Source organism: Trachypithecus francoisi, unplaced genomic scaffold, assembly GCF_009764315.1.
Source record: "Trachypithecus francoisi isolate TF-2019V2 unplaced genomic scaffold, Tfra_2.0 Lachesis_group12, whole genome shotgun sequence".
Taxonomy (NCBI): domain Eukaryota; kingdom Metazoa; phylum Chordata; class Mammalia; order Primates; family Cercopithecidae; genus Trachypithecus; species Trachypithecus francoisi.
The window spans coordinates 65734806-65751508 of record NW_022681457.1 but is presented as its reverse complement, the minus strand read 5'-3'; the positions used below and the strand labels follow the sequence as shown (position 1 = coordinate 65751508).

The window sequence follows — 16703 nt, the reverse complement described above, 5'->3', positions numbered from 1 at the left end:
TCCAGCTAGATATCACCACCTACATGTTCCACAGATCCTTCATGCATATGTCTGAGATTCACCTCATTGTCTCCTTCTGCCCATTCTATCCTTTTGTTTTTTCCAATCTGGTTAGGGCCCCAACCCCTACCCATCTGCTGATACAGCCAACATGAGTTAAAATCTCCCATTCACTGCAAAACCATTGAGTGGCAAATTCTGTTCCTCTTACCACAGTTCCCTCCATCCTCCACTGATATTGTCTTTATTTGGGTTCCTGTCTCATAGTGGTCACTTGTCTTCCCATTTAACATCTTCACTTATTTTCCACTTCTCCGAGGGTCTCACCCCAGGGCTTGCTTACATATTTTTGTTTTCTGTGCTTTTGTGTTTAACTTTTTATTATGGTAAAATATACATAACAGAGAGCTTACCGTTTTAACCATTTTTAAGTGTATAATTCAAAGCCATTAAGTACGTTCACAAGTTGTGTAACTGTCACTGCTATCTATTTCCAGAACTGTTTTTCTTCATTTCACTTAGAAATTCTGTACCAGTAACACTAAACAGTTACTCCCCGTTTTATTCTTTATAGCATCAGATGGAAGATGCCTTAGAGGAATATATAGACATTTCATTAGAAGACAAGAAAATGTTAAAATGCTTATAACAGTTTAAATACAAGAATAATAATCATTAATGCTAATAGAGTTTTCCAATTCATGAACATGATGCACATCTCCTTTTATTTAGATCTTCCTTAAATTCTCTCAGTAATGTTGTTGCTTTCAGTGTACCAGTCTTGTAAATGTTTTTTATATCCTTGGATTTTTTTGTTAATGCTGCTGTAAATGGTGTTCATTTTTATTTAAATTTCCCACTATTTATTGCTAGTTTGTGAAAATGCAATTGATTTTTTTATCTTGACCTGCAACCTTTCAAAACTCCCTTATTCTAGTAATTTTTTTTTTATTATAGATTCTTAGGATTTTCTACATGGACAATCCTGTCATATGTGAATAATGACTGTTTTCTTTTTTTCTAATCTATATTCCCTTCATTTCTGTCTTTCCTTACTACATTGTCAAGAACCTCCAGTACAATGTTGAGTAGAAGTTCTAAGAACAGACATTCTTGTTTTGTGCCCAACTTAGGCGAAAGGCATTGTTTTTCATTGTTAGGTTTGATATTAGCTATAGGATTAGGATTTTTTTTTCTTTTTCTTTTTCCCTTGAGACAGAGTTTTGCTCTGTCGTCCAGGCTGGAGTGCAGTGGTGGATCTCAGCTCACTGCAACCTCTGCCTCCCAGGTTCAAGAGATTCTGGCATGTCAGCCTCCCATGTTGCTGGGATTACAGACATGCACCACCATGCTGGCCTAATTTTTGTATTTTTAGTGGAGACGGGGTTTCACCATATTGGCGAGTCTGGTCTCGAACTCTGGCCTCAAGTGATCCGCCCGCCTTGGCCTCCCAAAGTGTTGAGATTACATGCGTGAGCCACCATGTCCGGCTTGAATTTCTTTTTAAATGATTGAAGACATTCCAGTTAGCTGATAGTTTTTATCATGAATGAGTGTTAAATTTTCTCAAAAGTTTTTCTGGGCCAGGTGCAGTGGCTCATGCCTGTAATCCTAGCACTCTGGGAGGTCAGGACAGGTGAATCACTTGAACCAGGAGTTCAAGACTGGCCTGGGCAACATATAAAATACAAAAAAAATTATCTGGGTGTAGTGGTGGGCACCTGTAATCCTAGCTGCTCAGGAGGCTGAGATAGGAGAATCGCTTGAACCCAGGAGGTGGAGGTTGCAGTGAGCCGAGATCGTGCCACTGCACTCCAGCCTGGGCAACAAAGAGCAAAACTCCGTCTCAAAACAAAAACAAAAAAAGTGTTTCTTCATTTATTGGTTTTTCACATTATATGGCTATTACTATAATGAATTATATTGATTGATTTTTGAAATGTTACATGTAGTTGTCCTGGGATAAACTCCACTTGGTCATGATATAATACTTTTGTATATATTGCTTCATATATTAATTTGATTCATATATAAAGTAATATATATGATGAATTTGCTAATATATTGTTACTGATTTTTGATGAATTTGCTAATATATTGTTACTGATTTTTCTCATCTGTGGTTCATAACGGATCTAATGTATGTTTTTCTGTTTGATGTCAGGGTAATGCTATCTCATAAATGAATTGGGATGTATTCTCTTATTATTATCTGAAAGAATTTATGTACAATTGGTATTGTTTCTTCTTTAACATTTGTTAGAATTCACTGTGAAGCCATCTATCTGACTTGGAGATTTCTTTGTGGAAAGATGTTTAACCAATAGTTCAATTTTTTTTTTTTTTTTTTTTTTCTGAGGCGGAGTCTCGCTCTGTCGCCCGGACTGGAGTGCAGTGGCCAGATCTCAGCTCACTGCAAGCTCCGCCTCCCGGGTTTACGCCATTCTCCTGCCTCAGCCTCCCGAGTAGCTGGGACTACAGGCGCCGGCCACCTCGCCCGGCTAGTTTTTGTATTTTTAGTAGAGACGGGGTTTCACCGTGTTAGCCAGGATGGTCTCGATCTCCTGACCTCGTGATCCGCCCGTCTCGGCCTCCCAAAGTGCTGGGATTACAGGCTTGAGCCACCGCGCCCGGCCCAATAGTTCAATTTTTGTAATAGAATGAAGACTGTTCAGGTTATCAGTTTTTCTTTTAATTCAATGAGCTTTTGTAGTTTGTGACTAGGAATTTTGTTCAGTTCATCTAAGTTGTAAAATGTATTGGCATAAAGTTGTTGCTCTTTTTATCCTTTTAATGTTTGTATAATATGTAGCAATACCCCTTTTTTATTCTTGTTATTGATGATTTGTATCTGTCACTTTTTCCCCTGGTTCATTGGCTACAGGTATATCAACGTAGTTGATCTTTTCAAAGTACCACACCAGCTTTTAGTTTCATTGATTTCTTCTAGTATTTTTGTTTCCTCATTTCTCCTCTTTTATTTTGTATTTCCTTTCTCTCTCATGACTTTGGGTATAATTAGCTCTTCTTTTCGAATTCTTACATAGATGGAAGTGTATATTGAGTTAAGACATTTCTTTTTTTCTAATAGAAGCTTTAAATGCTGTAAATTTCTCTGTAAGCACTATTTAAAGGGCTCCCAACAAGTTTTGACATGTTGCATTTTCTTATTCAGTTGAAAATATTTTCTAATTTTCTCATGTTTGTTTTTTACCCATTGGTTATTTAGAAATGTGTTTCATTTCCAAATATTTGGGGATTTTCCAGATAGCTTCCTGTAACTGGTTGTAGTTTAATTCTGTTGCAGCCACAGCAGAGTCTATATGATGTCTTCCTAAATTTATGAAGACTTCTTTTATAGCACAGAGTACAGTTTAGTTTGGTCAGTGTTCTCTGTGCCCTTGTAAAGAATGCATATTCTTATGTTGTTGAGTGTATCCTGTAAATAGCAGTGAGATTAAATTGGTTGATTGTGTTGAAAGTTTTCTGTATTCTTATTGTTCTTCAGTCTGTTACAGCAGTGACCGAAGGAAGAAAATTGAAATCTTCTGTTATAATTAAGCTTTGTTTTTAGATGCGTTTATATTCAGGATTATTGTGTCCTCTCGTGAATTCACCCTGCCCTTTTATTATGAAATGCTTTAATTAATCCCTGATAATATTCTGAATAATATTGTCCTGAGATCTATTTTGATTAATATTTTTATAGCTATTCTAACTTTCTTACGATTGTATGGTGTCTTTGTTCTTTGTGCTGCTATAACAGAATGCCTGAAACGATAATTTGTGAAGAACAAAAATAAATTTTCTCACAATTCTGGAGGCTGGGAGGTCCAAGATGAAGATTCAGGCAGGTTTGGGTGTCTAGTGGTAGTAAAAACAGATTACACATTGAAGAAAGAAAAGATCAGTGTTCTCTGCTTCCAAGATGGCACCTTGAGGCTGTGTCCTCACATGGCAAAAGTACAAGCCAGCCACATGCTACATGAAGCCCCTTTTACAAGGGCCTTAATCCCATTCACAAAGGGAGAAACCTTAATGACTGGCCTAATGGCGTATTAAAGGCCCTACTTCATAATACTATCACACTGGCAACACCTGAATGTTGTTTGGTTTTTGTTTCGAGATAGGGTCTCACTCTATAGCCCAAGCTGGAGTTTAGTGGGACAATCATGGCTCACTTCAGCCTCAACATCCTGGGCTCAGGTGATCCTTCCACCTCAGCCTCCTGAGTAACTGATACTACAGGCATGTACCACCATGCCCAGCTAATTTTTCTATTTTTTTTAGAGACACAGTTTCACCATGTTGCCTAGGCTGGTCTTGAGCTTTTGGGTTCAAGCAGTCTGCCTGCCTTGGCCCCCCAAAGTGCTAGGATTATAGGTGTGAGCCACCGTGCCTGGAATACACCTGAATTTTAGAGGGGACACATTCGAACTATAGTATATGATATACCTGATTTCCATCCTTTTTACTGTTGTTGTTTTGTGTGTGTGTGTGTGTGTGTGTGTGTGTGTGTGTGTGTTTTATTTTTTGTTTTGTTTTGTTTGTTCTGTCACCCAGACTGGAGTGCAGTGGTGCGATCAACTTCCCAGGATCCAGCAATCCTTCCACCTTAGCCTCCTGAGTAGCTAGGACCACAGGCATGTGCCACCTCATCTGGCTGATTTTTAAATTTTTTGTAGAGATGGGGTCTCCCTATGTTGCCTAGGCTGGTTTTGAACTCCTGGGTCCAAGTGATCCTCCTGCTCGGCCTCCCAAAGTGCTGGGATTATAGATGTGAGCCTCTGCACCTTGCCCTTCCTTTATTCTTTTATTTACCTATGTTTTAATGTTTATAGTTAATCTGGTACAGCTAGTAGATGGTTTGGTTTTTCTTTTTTCTCTTATCTGATACTCTTTTAATTGGAGTTTTTAGTTCATTCAATGTAATTATCAATATAGTTGAGTTTAAACATGCCATCTTCCTATTTTTTCCAATTATATTTTTCCTTTCAGATTGAGAAATTTTTTATGATTTCATTTTTTTCTGTATGAGTCACTTATTAGAAGTACCTCTTTATTTTCTTGTTTGTTTTGTTTTTTAGTGGTTGCTCTAGGCCAGAGGTTGGCAAACCATTGCATTTGAGCTAAGTCAGGCATGATGCCTGGTTTTGTAGAGTTTTATTGGAACTCAGCCAACTGTGAAAGCATTTTGCATAGTTTATATTGCTTTCTTTCTCTTCAAGTTCACTGATCTTTTCTTTCTTCAATGTGTAATCTGTTGTTACTACCACCTGTTGTATTTTTCATATCGTGTATTTCTCTTCTCGAAGTTTTCTTTGATCCTTTTTATATCTTCCGTTTCTCTCATGATTATCTTTTTTTGTACATTCTTGAGCTTATGGGGTATGTTTATAATCATGTTTTTTTGTTGTTGTTGAGATGGGGTTTCACTCTTGTCGCTCAGGCTGGAGTGCAATGGTGTGATCTCAGCTCGCTGCAACATCTGCTTTCCGGGTTTAAGTGATTCTCCTGCCTCAACCTCCTGAGTAGCTGGGATTACAGGCACATGCCACCATGTCCGGCTAATTTTTGTATGTTTAATAGAGATGGGGTTTCGCCGGGCGCGGTGGCTCAAGCCTGTAATCCCAGCACTTTGGGAGGCCGAGACGGGCGGATCACGAGGTCAGGAGATCGAGACCATCCTGGCTAATACGGTGAAACCCCGTCTCTACTAAAAAATACAAAAAACTAGCCGGCGACGAGGCGGGCGCCTGTAGTCCCAGCTACTCGGGAGGCTGAGGCAGGAGAATGGCGTGAACCCGGGAGGCGGAGCTTGCAGTGAGCTGAGAGCCGGCCACTGCACTCCAGCCTGGGTGGCAGAGCAAGACTCCGTCTCAAAAAAAAAAAAAAAAAAAAAAAAAGAGATGGGGTTTCACCATTTTGGCCAGGCTGGTCTCAAACTCCTGACCTCAGGTGATCCGCCTGCCTTGGCCTCCCAAAGTGCTGAGATTACAGGCCTGAGCCACTGCGCCCGGCCTATAATAGTCCTGTTTTAGCATTCTTGTTTTTTGTTTGTTTGAGGCAGGGTCTCACTCTGATGCCCAGGCTGGAGTAAGTGGTACAAGCAGAGCTCACTGCAGCATCCAACTCCTGGGCTCAAGCGATCCCCCCACCTCAGTCTCTGCAGTGTAGCTGGGACCACAGGTGTGTGCTACCACACCTGGCTAATTTTTAAATTTTTTGTAGAGACAGGGTTTTGCTATGTTGCCCAGACTGGTCTCAAACGCCTGGGCTCAAGTGATCTTTCTGCCTTGGCTTCCCAGAGTTCTGGAATTACTGGCATGAGCCACTGTGCCCAGCCCATCTTGCTTGTTAAATCCATCACCTCTGTCATTTCTGGGCCTGTTTCATTTCTGGGTCTGTTTCTTTTGATCTTTTTTTTCCTTCATGAATATTAGTCCTATTTTGCATGCTTGGAAATTTTTTACTTGAATTTTAAATTGCTGAATGCTGGATTCTGTTGTTACATTAAAGAATTAAGTTACTTCAGTCCATTTTGATCCTTTTGAGGCTTGCTTTTAATTTTTTGTTAGTGTAGGTCCAAGAGCAGCATTTGGTCTACGGCTAATTTAGTCCCATTCCTAAGGTCAGCAACCTATAGCCTGAGATCCAGATCCAGCTTTCTGTTGGCTTATGAGTATTGAAACACAGTCACACTCACTCATTTACATTCCATTTATAGCTGCTTTCATATTAACTGCAGAGTCGCTGTGACAGACAGAGACCATTCAGCTCAGAAAGCCTGAAATACTTATCTGCCCCTTTGCAGAAAAAGTTTGTCAAGCCCTGCTCTACCTAAAACTTGTGTATTACCAATTCTTTCTACTCTGGCTGATAGGAACGCAAACTTCCCAGGACTGTTCGACTTTCCTCTGATTCTTCATGTAATTTTATGTAATTCTTCATGTAATTTTACCCCCATATATTTGCAGATCAGTGTTTAGCCATGGATTCAGAGGGACAACTTTGCAGATTGATCTTTCTCTGTAACATTCTCTTTCTCTCTCTCTCTCCCTGCCCCTGCCGCCACCATGTCTGTCTGTCTCTCTCTCTGCTATTTCTTCCTCTTCAGCTTTCTTCCAACAGTTTTAGTCATCTTGGACTCCCCAAATCTCTGTTTCTTGTTTTTCTGTTTTTCTGTTTTCTTTTTTTTTTTTTTGAGATGGAGTTTCACTCTTGTTGCCCAGGCTGGAGTGCAATGGCGCAATCTCAGCTCACCACAACCTCTGCCTCCCGGGTTCAAGCGATTCTCCTGCCTCAGCCTCCCGAGGAACTGGGATTACAGGCATTCACCATCACACCCTGCTAATTTTGTATTTTTAGTAGAGACAGGGTTTCTCCGTGTTGGTCAGGCTGGTCTCAAACTCCCAACCTCAGGTGATCGCCCGCCTTGGCCTCCCAAAGTGCTGGGATTACAGGCGTGAGCCACCGCTCTCAGACGTTTTTTGCGCCTGGCCGTTTTTTGTTTTTAGAGATAAGAGTCTCAGTCTGTTGCCCAGGCTAGAGTGCAACAGACTCAAACTCTTGCCTCTAAATAAACAAACAAACAAAAAAAAAAAACAAGAAAAAGCTATGCATGATCATAGCTCACTGCAACCTCAAACCCCTTGACTCAAGTGATCTGCCCACATTGTTCTCCCAAAGGTCTGGTTTACAGGTGTGAGCCACCGCCCCGGCCTGTTTGTTCAACTCAGGGACGCTGCTGGGCTGTTTGTGCTTCCCCTTCCTTGTGCTATGGCCTAGAAAATGCTTTTAGGCAATAAGCTGGGGCAATTATAGGGCTTACTTTGTTTACCTCTCGCAAAGATCACCATTCTGTGCTGTCAGCTGGTCAGTGCTTCAAGCATTAATATATTTCTGTTGTTTAATATGTTTTTATAATCTTTTTAGTTGTTTATGGTGGGAGGGAATTTCTCATAGCAGTTAATTCTTCTGACATGAAAGGAAGTCAGAAATATCTGTTTTATTGGGCAGTTAACTTGACTGAACTCAAACTTCAGACTATTCCTTGCGATTGGTGACAGCTTGAATCCCCACTTTATTTCTTTTATTTTTTTTTTTACCAGGCTGCTTGGATTCTGACCCATGCATACCTAATTGAGTTGGGTATCAGCCAAAAATGTTAACAAAGTTTATTCAGTGTCTTTTCTCCAACTCCACATTCAGTTTCATAGGATTTCTCCACTTTCTTTCCAGCTGTTGTTGTTGACCTGAGTTCTGTCCTTTGCTTCTTCAAGTAAGGCAGGCCATGGGTTCCCACCTGAATTGCATTTGCCACACATGGTGTCTACAAGGGACCTGCCCCCAGGCCACAAGTAATATAAATTGCTAATTATCCCATTGCTCTTCTGTTCTTCCCAGTGTAGACCCCCCCACTCCAGTCTGTCTGTTTGAGACATTTTGCAGTGCCTTCAGATAGTTATTTTTATATTTTATCCAGGATTAACAATGTCATTTTCAGTAACATAGTCAAATAAAAGCTACTTTGCCGTTCTCTAAAGCAGAGTTTGTATTTTTTAATCAACTTAAACAATAAATACTCATTTTAAGCATATAGTTAATGAAGCTCGGAAGTGTATAGCTCTACATAATCACCACAACAATCAAGATTACAGAATTTTCATTACTCCAGAAGTTGCCTCATGCGCCATACAATTAGTTGCTCCACTGCCAGCTCCAGCTTCAGTAGTCATGTATCTGCCTCTGTCACTATAGTTTTGCTTCTGGAATTTCATAAAAATGGAATCATAGAATATATAGCTTTTTGGGAGGTTGGCTTAACTCAGTGTAATGTTTTTGAAAGTCACTCATATTCTGTATGTCAGTACACCCCTATATTGCTGAGTATTTTTCCATTGCGTGAATATACTACAATTTGTTTATCCAGTCACCTTTATTTCTTTTGGGTAAATACCCAGGTGTGGAATCTGTGAGTTATGTGGAAAGTGTTTGTTTAACTTTATCAGAAACTGCGAACTCAAAGCAGTTGTGTTGTTTTATTTTCCCATGATCAAATGCATGAGAGTTCTAATAGCACCACATATTTTCTGGATACAATTCTTTTGTCATATAAAAGGACTATGAATATCTTCTCTCAGTCTGTGACTTGATTTTTTTATTTTCTTAAGGGTGTTTTTCAGAGCCGAAGTTTTTCATTATATGAAATTCAATGTTTTTAAAATTTTATGATTCACGCTTTTTGTATTAAATTTAAATTTATAAGTCTCTCTCAGCTTGCATCTGCAAATTTTGATGTTTTTATTTAGTTGGAAATATTTTCTGAAAATTTCCTTTTTGATTATTCTTTGACCCCAAATTATTATTATTATTATTATTTTTTTTTTTTTTTTTTTTTTTTTGAGATGGAGTCTCGCTCTGTCGCCCAGGCTGGAGTGCAGTGGCCAGATCTCAGCTCACTGGAAGCTCCGCCTCCCGGGTTTACGCCATTCTCCTGCCTCAGCCTCCCGAGTAGCTGGGACTACAGGCGCCCGCCACCTCGCCCAGCTAGGTTTTTTTTTGTATTTTTTAGTAGAGACGAGGTTTCACCGGGTTAGCCAGGATGGTCTCGATCTCCTGACCTTGTGATCCGCCCGTCTTGGCCTCCCAAAGTGCTGGGATTACAGGCTTGAGCCACCGCGCCCGGCCGACCCCAAATTATTAATAGTTATTTAGAAGTATATTGTTTAGTTTCCAAACATTTGGGGCTTATCTAGACATCTTATTTTTATTGAGATTTAATTTACTTTCACTGTTGTCAGAGAACATATTCCATATGAGTTTGTCTTTACTCTATTGAGACTTGTTCAGGTTCCACCTTGGTGAGTAGTCTGTTTGCTCTTGAGAAGGGTATGTATTGTAAAATTACTGAAAATGCTTTTCTATAAATGTCAAATGGGTTTAGATGGTTGGTATATTCTTTACATATTCTGGCTGTTTACATATTTACCCCCTTGGTTTGTTTCTTTCAGTTGCTGACAAATATTAACATCAACCATGATTTTGGACTTTAAAAAATCTCATTTTACTTTTGTCAAGTTTTGCTTAATGTATTTTGGAACTATTTAATTAGGTGACTATACATTTATGACTGTAACATCTTCCAGATGTATTTGTTCTTTATTACTATGAAATGTCCTTCTTTGTCTCTAGTAGTGACACTCCTCTAGTTGAAATCTGTTTTGTCTGAGATTTCTATAGCCACTTCAGCTTGTGTTTGTATGTCTTTTTAGTGGTTAGTGTTTCTCTATCTTTTTTCATCCTTTTACTTTCAGCCTATTTGTATCTTTGTTTTTTTAAAATAAGTCTCTTGTAGACAGAATGAATATATTTGAGTCTTTTTTTTTTTTTTTGAGATGGAGTCTCGCTCTGTTGCCAGGGCTGGAGTGCAGTGGCGCAATCTCAGCTCACTGCAAGCTCCACCTCCTGGATTCACACCATTCTCCTGCCTCAGCCTCCCAAGTAGCTGGGACTACAAGCCCCTGCCACCACGCCCGGCTAATTTTTTTTTTGTTTTGTATTTTTAGTAGAGATGGGGTTTCACCATGTTAGCCAGGATGGTCTCGATCTCCTGACCTTGTGATCCACCCGCCTCAGCCTCCCAAAGTGCTGTGATTACAGGCATGAGCCACCGCGTCCAGCCAAGTCTTTTTTTTTTTTTTTTTTTTTCTGAGACAGGGTCTTACTCTGTTGCCCAGGCTGGAGTGCAGTGGTGCAATCAATGCTCACTGCAGCCTTGACCTCGTAGGCGCTCCCTGCAGCCTTGACCTCCTAGGCTCACGTACTCCTCCTATCTCAGCCTCCCAAGTAGCTAGGACCACAGGCATGTGCCACCATACCTAGCTGATTTTTTTTTTTTTTACTTTTTTTTGGGAGTCAGAGTCTCCCTGTGTCGCCCAGGCTGGAGTGCAGTGGCACAATCCTGGCTCACTGCAGCCTCTGCCTCCTGAGTTGAAGCAATTTTTGTGCCTCAGCCTCTGGAGTAGCTGGGACTATGGGCATGCATCTCCACTTCCAGCTAATTTTTGTATTTTTAGTAGACGTGGGGGTTTCACCATGTTGGCCAGGCTGGTCTTGAACTCCTGACCTCAAGTGATCTGACTGCCTTGTCCTCCCAAAGTGCTGGGATTACAGGGGTGGGCCACCACGCCCAGCGCCTAGGTAATTTTTTTTTTTTTTTTTGGAGACACAGTGTCTCACTATGTTACCCAGGCTGCTTATGAACTCCTGGGCTGAAGTGATCCTCCCACCTTGGCCTCCCAAACTGTTGGGATTACAGCTGTGAGCCACCACACCCAGCCTATTTGAATCTTGCTTTCATAGACACTGATAATCTCTGCCTTCTCATTGGAGTGTTTAGTCCATTTACATTGAATACAAGTAAAGGTATAGTTGGATTTAGGGCAGTCATTTTCGCTATTTGTTTTATTATTGCCTAACCTGTTTGGTTTTGCATTTCATTTTTATTTTTTTATTTTTTTTTGAGACAGAGTCTTGTTCTGTCCCCAAGCTGGAGTACAGTGGTGCCATCTCAGCTCACTGCAACTTCTGCCTCAGCCTCCCTAGTAGCTGGGACTACAGGTGTGCACCACCACACTCAGCTAATTTTTGTATTTTTGGTAGAGCAGGGTTTTGCTATGTTGGTCAGGCTGGTCTCAAACTCCTGGGCTCAGGTCATCCGCCAGCCTCGGCCTCCTAAAGTGCTAGGATTGCAGGCCTATTTTTTAGAGCAGTTTTAAGTTCATGTCAAAACTGAACAGAAAAACAGAAAGATCCTATATACTTATTCCCTGCACGCATACAGTGTCTCTCACTATCTGGCACCAGAGAAGTCCATTTGTACAAACGCTGGAGCTACATTAACACATTATTGTGACCCAAAATTCATAGTTTACATTAGGGTTCACTGTTGATATTGCTATTGTGGGTTTTGACAAATATATAATGGCATATATTCACCATTATATTTTCTTACAAAATGGTTTCACTGCCCTAAAAATCCTCTTTGCTCTGCCTGTTTATCCTTCCCTCCCTGCTACCCCCTGGAAACCACTGATCTTTTATTTATTTATTTATTTATTTATTTTGAGACGGAGTCTCGCTCTGTCGCCCAGACTGGGGTGCAGTGGCCGGATCTCAGCTCACTGCAAGCTCCGCCTCCTGGGTTTTACGCCATTCTCCTGCCTCAGCCTCCCGAGTAGCTGGGACTACAGGCGCCCGCCACCTCGCCCGGCTAGTTTTTTTTTTTTTTTTTGTATTTTTTTAGTAGAGACGAGGTTTCACCGGGTTAGCCAGGATGGTCTCGATCTCCTGACCTTGTGATCCACCCGTCTCGGCCTCCCAAAGTGCTGGGATTACAGGCTTGAGCCACCGCACCCGGCCACCACTGATCTTTTTACTCTCTCCAAAATGTTGCTTTTTCCAGAATGCCATATGGTTAGAATCTGGAAGGCTATATACCATGTAGCCTTTTCAGAGTGGCTTCATTCACTTGGTAATATGCATTTAAATTCCTCCTAACCTGTTTTTGCTTATCTATTCCTACATTCTGTTGTATTTTGTGTCAGTCACATACCTTTTAATGATTCATTTTCATTCCTCTGTTACCTTTTTAGTTATGCGTTTGCATTTTTTGTGTGATTGCCCTAGGATTACAGTATGGATCTTCAATTTATCAGGATTTTCTTAGGGTTAATGTTAAATTAGTTATGGTAAAAATATATCAATCTTGCCACATTATAGTTTCATTTATTAATACCTGTCTTTTACTTTTTTGTTTGCCATATATATGATATTTATGTTTGTAATAAATGGTATTGGAATGTTTATTTTAAGCCAAGGTTCTATAGTCTACAGGCCAAATCCAGCCTATTTCAAACCTATTTTGTACAGATTGTGAGCTAAGAATTGTCTTTGCATTTGAAACGTTTGAAAACATTTACAAGAATAAATATTCCTGACACACTAAAACTTCATGAAATTTAAACGTTAGTGTCCATAACTAAGTTTATTGAAACACATCTTTGCTCATTTATTTACATATTATCTATGGTTGCTTTCATGCTAAAATAGCAGAGACATTCCCTGACTGCTGCTTGAAATAGTCATATCTTATAAAGAAGAAAGGAAACGAATATTTTTACTCTTAAAATTTTTCTTATTTTCTTCATACCTTCTTAAAGACCTTAGTGTTATTTTTACCTTAAGCCTGAAGAATTTCCTATAGGCCCCACTCCCCCACCTTCCCCTGCCCCAGAGATGGAGGTCTTACTTTGTTGCCCAGGGTGACCTCAAACTCCTAGCTTCAAGCAGTCTTCCTACCTCAGCCCCGCAAAGTGCCCAGATTACAGAAGTAAGCCACCACGCCCGGCCTGTTAGCATTTTTGGTGGTGCAGTCCTGCTGGTGATGAATTCTCTAGGTTTCATCTGAAAATATTTTGATGTTGCCTTCATTTTGAATATAGAGTTTGCTGCATGTAGAATTCTTGGCTGTGTAGCAGTTTAATTAGGATTTGGCTAAGTGTGGTTTTCTTTGGTGTTTATCCTTTTAGGGTTAAACTCTTTGAATATGTGAGTTGAAAATTCTTGCCGGGGGCGCGGTGGCTCAAGCCTGTAATCTCAGCACTTTGGGAGGCCGAGACGGGCGGATCATGAGGTCAGGAGATCGAGACCATCCTGGCTAACACGGTGAAACCCCGTCTCTACTAAAAACTACAAAAAAAACTAGCCGGGCGTGGTGGCGGCGCCTGTAGTCCCAGCTGCCCCGGAGGCTGAGGCGGGAGAATGGCGGGAACCCAGGAGGCGGAGCTTGCAGTGAGCTGAGATCCGGCCACAGCACTCCAGCCTGGGTGACAGAGCGAGACTCCATCTCAAAAAAAAAAATAAAAATAAAAAAAAATTCTTGCCAAATTTGGATGTGTTAGGCCATTATTTCCATAAAATTTATTTATGCCCTTTCTTTTTCTCTCCCCATTCTGGGACTCTAATTATATCCATGTTGGATTTTTGAATATGACCCACAGATCTTTGTGAGTCTGTTCATTTTTCATGATTCCTTTTTCTTTCTGTTCAGATTACTTATTTTCTCTTGATTAATTTACACGGATACTGATTCTGTATTTCTGCTCTGCTATTGAGCTTATCTAGTTAATTTTTTATTTCAGTTATTTCTGTGAATACATTTAGAACAGCTACTTTGTAACCTTTGTTTTTTTGGTTTTTTTTTTTTTTTTGCAAAATCCAACATCAGGGCTCACTAGGAGTTAGTTTCTGTGATTGTCTTTTGGTGACTACAGGTCTTATTCCCCCACTCCTTTTTGTTTTGTTTTGTTTTGTTTGCATGTTTAGTAATTTTTGCTAGAAAACTGGACATGATAAATAGTATTGTAATCCAAATTCTGTTACGTCTGTTAGGTTCTTTGAGAATTATTATTATTAGTAGTAGTAGTAGTAGATAATTAGCTTGCTTATAATCAAACATCAAACTTTGTCTCCCTGCTCAGTGTAAAGCAGCTGATATATCCCCCTGGTTCTTCAAGCTTCTAGCTGCTGCCTTTTACCCTAACCTCCTGAAAGCAGATAGGTTCTCCCTTGTGTTCATGTACTTTTCTCTCAATCAAGGAATTGGTGAGTGTTTAGATTTGGGGGCTTACATCCTGCATTTCTCTTTTTCAAGTTTTACCCTCTACACTTCCTGCTGCTTTGTCAGTGCAAGCTCTGACACCTTAATCCCGTAAGCCTCCAGTTTTATTCTTCTTGGGCTGTGAGCAGGTTGTAGAATACCATCAGTCAAGAAGCAGAAGCCTTAGAATCTTACTAGGTGCACTTTTATTTTTCAAGATTCTTTTCTGTTGTAGTTTTGTCTGCTGTTTGCTAAGCCCTCTGTGATCTCTCCAACACATGCATATTTTATCAACCAGGAGTTTTGGCAGAGTTTATGCTCAGATTTTCATTTTCATCCTTTCTGCAGTTCCCTCGCTTCCAGAATTAACCTAAATTTCCAGCTCTCATTTCTTTTTTATTCTTTTTTTTTTTTTTTTTTTGTAACAGTGTCTCTCTCTGTCACCCAGACTGGAGTGCAGGGTCACACTGTACTAAAAACTACAAAAAAAACTAGCCGGGCGTGGTGGCGGCGCCTGTAGTCCCAGCTGCCCCGGAGGCTGAGGCGGGAGAATGGCGGGAACCCAGGAGGCGGAGCTTGCAGTGTGGCTCACTGCAACATCCGTCTCCCGGATTCAAGCAGTTCTACTGCTTCACCCTCCCAATTAGCTAGGATTACAGGTGCCCACCACCACACCCAGCTAATTTTTGTATTTTTAGTAGAGACAGGGTTTCACCATGTTAGCTAGGCTGGTCTCAAACTCCTGACCTCAGATGAGCCACCGCGCCCGGCCTCAGGCTCTCGTTTCTGTCCTCCATCACCTTTGAGGAAGTAAGTGGTGGTTTTATGCCATGAGAGCTGTGGGGTTTCAGGTACCATGATGCAAAAAAAGCCACAAAATTAGCAGTTATTATACATTGCAGTTGCTGTCCTTCAAGGATAAGCTATTTTCCCATTTCTGCCTGCTTTGGTTGCTTTCCAGTGCCTTCTATTAGTTGTTTATTGTACGGCATGTGCACATTTTATAATTATTATCTGAGGGAATGTTTCCCTGACTGTTTTACTCTGTTATTGCTGCATGCTTAAAAATCTCACCAAGCACATACAAACCATTTTCTTCATGTATAACATACTCACATTAAATTGGGAAACATTTACCTCATTAGTGAAGCCTGAGAAATTGTTCTACCTTTGTGATACATGCTCTATCTTGTACATATTTCTTTGTTGTACCTGTGACACCTTGCAGGTTTGTCTTGACTTACATTTTCTTGCAAGTATGTGTTACATGCCTCTGGTAACTTCTGAGCAGAAACGGTGTTGGTCTTGGCACTTCCATAAATAAATACAGTTTTCGGCATTAAGTGACTTCACAGTAAATATTCTTAGAATGTGTTGTTTAAAAATTAACTGATGGGTATTTTTACCTTGATTTTTGTTTCCCATGCAATATAAATCATAAAACAGGGAAAATTGTAGTCTTTCTATACAAGGATTCATATGAATGCCACAAGGAAGCAGGGTCAAAAGTAGTTCCCAATATCCAGTCCACCTGTTCTTTTCTTTTCTTTCTTTTTTTTTTTTTGACGGAGTCTTGCTCTGTCACCCAGGCTGGAGTGCAGTGGCATGATCTGGGCTCACTGCAACCTCCGCCTCCTGGTTTCAAGCCTTTCTCCTGCCTCAGCCTCCCGTGTAACTGGGATTACAGGTGCATGCCACTATGCCTAGCTAATTATTTGTATTCTTAGTAGACATGGGGTTTCATCATCTTGGCCAGGGTGGTCTTTAACTCCTGACCTCAAGTGATCTACATACCTCGGCCTCCCAAAGTGTTGGGATTACAGGCGTGAGCCACTGTACCCAGCCAAGTCCACCTGTTCTGATTACAGTTCCTTCCACTCTAGGGATCAGTGTCATTCAATGATGTGACTGTGGACTTCACTCAGGAGGAGTGGCAGCACCTGGATCATGCTCAGAAGACTCTATATATGGATGTGATGTTGGAAAACTATTGCCACCTCATCTCTGTGGGTAAGAAAAATTATCTTTGAAATTTTCAGTA

General features: G+C 40.5%; 1 protein-coding gene across 13 annotated transcripts in view; it reads left to right on the top strand.

Annotated features, from left to right (window-relative positions):
* Window positions 1-16703, top strand: part of ZNF567 (zinc finger protein 567) — a 41613-nt gene that overhangs the window by 10672 nt on the left and 14238 nt on the right. For all 13 annotated transcript variants that reach the window (XM_033225922.1, XM_033225924.1, XM_033225916.1 and 10 more), the window contains one exon: window positions 16546-16672. In XM_033225922.1, coding sequence (XP_033081813.1) covers window positions 16546-16672 — 127 coding nt within the window. The remainder of the gene's footprint in view (window positions 1-16545; window positions 16673-16703) is intronic.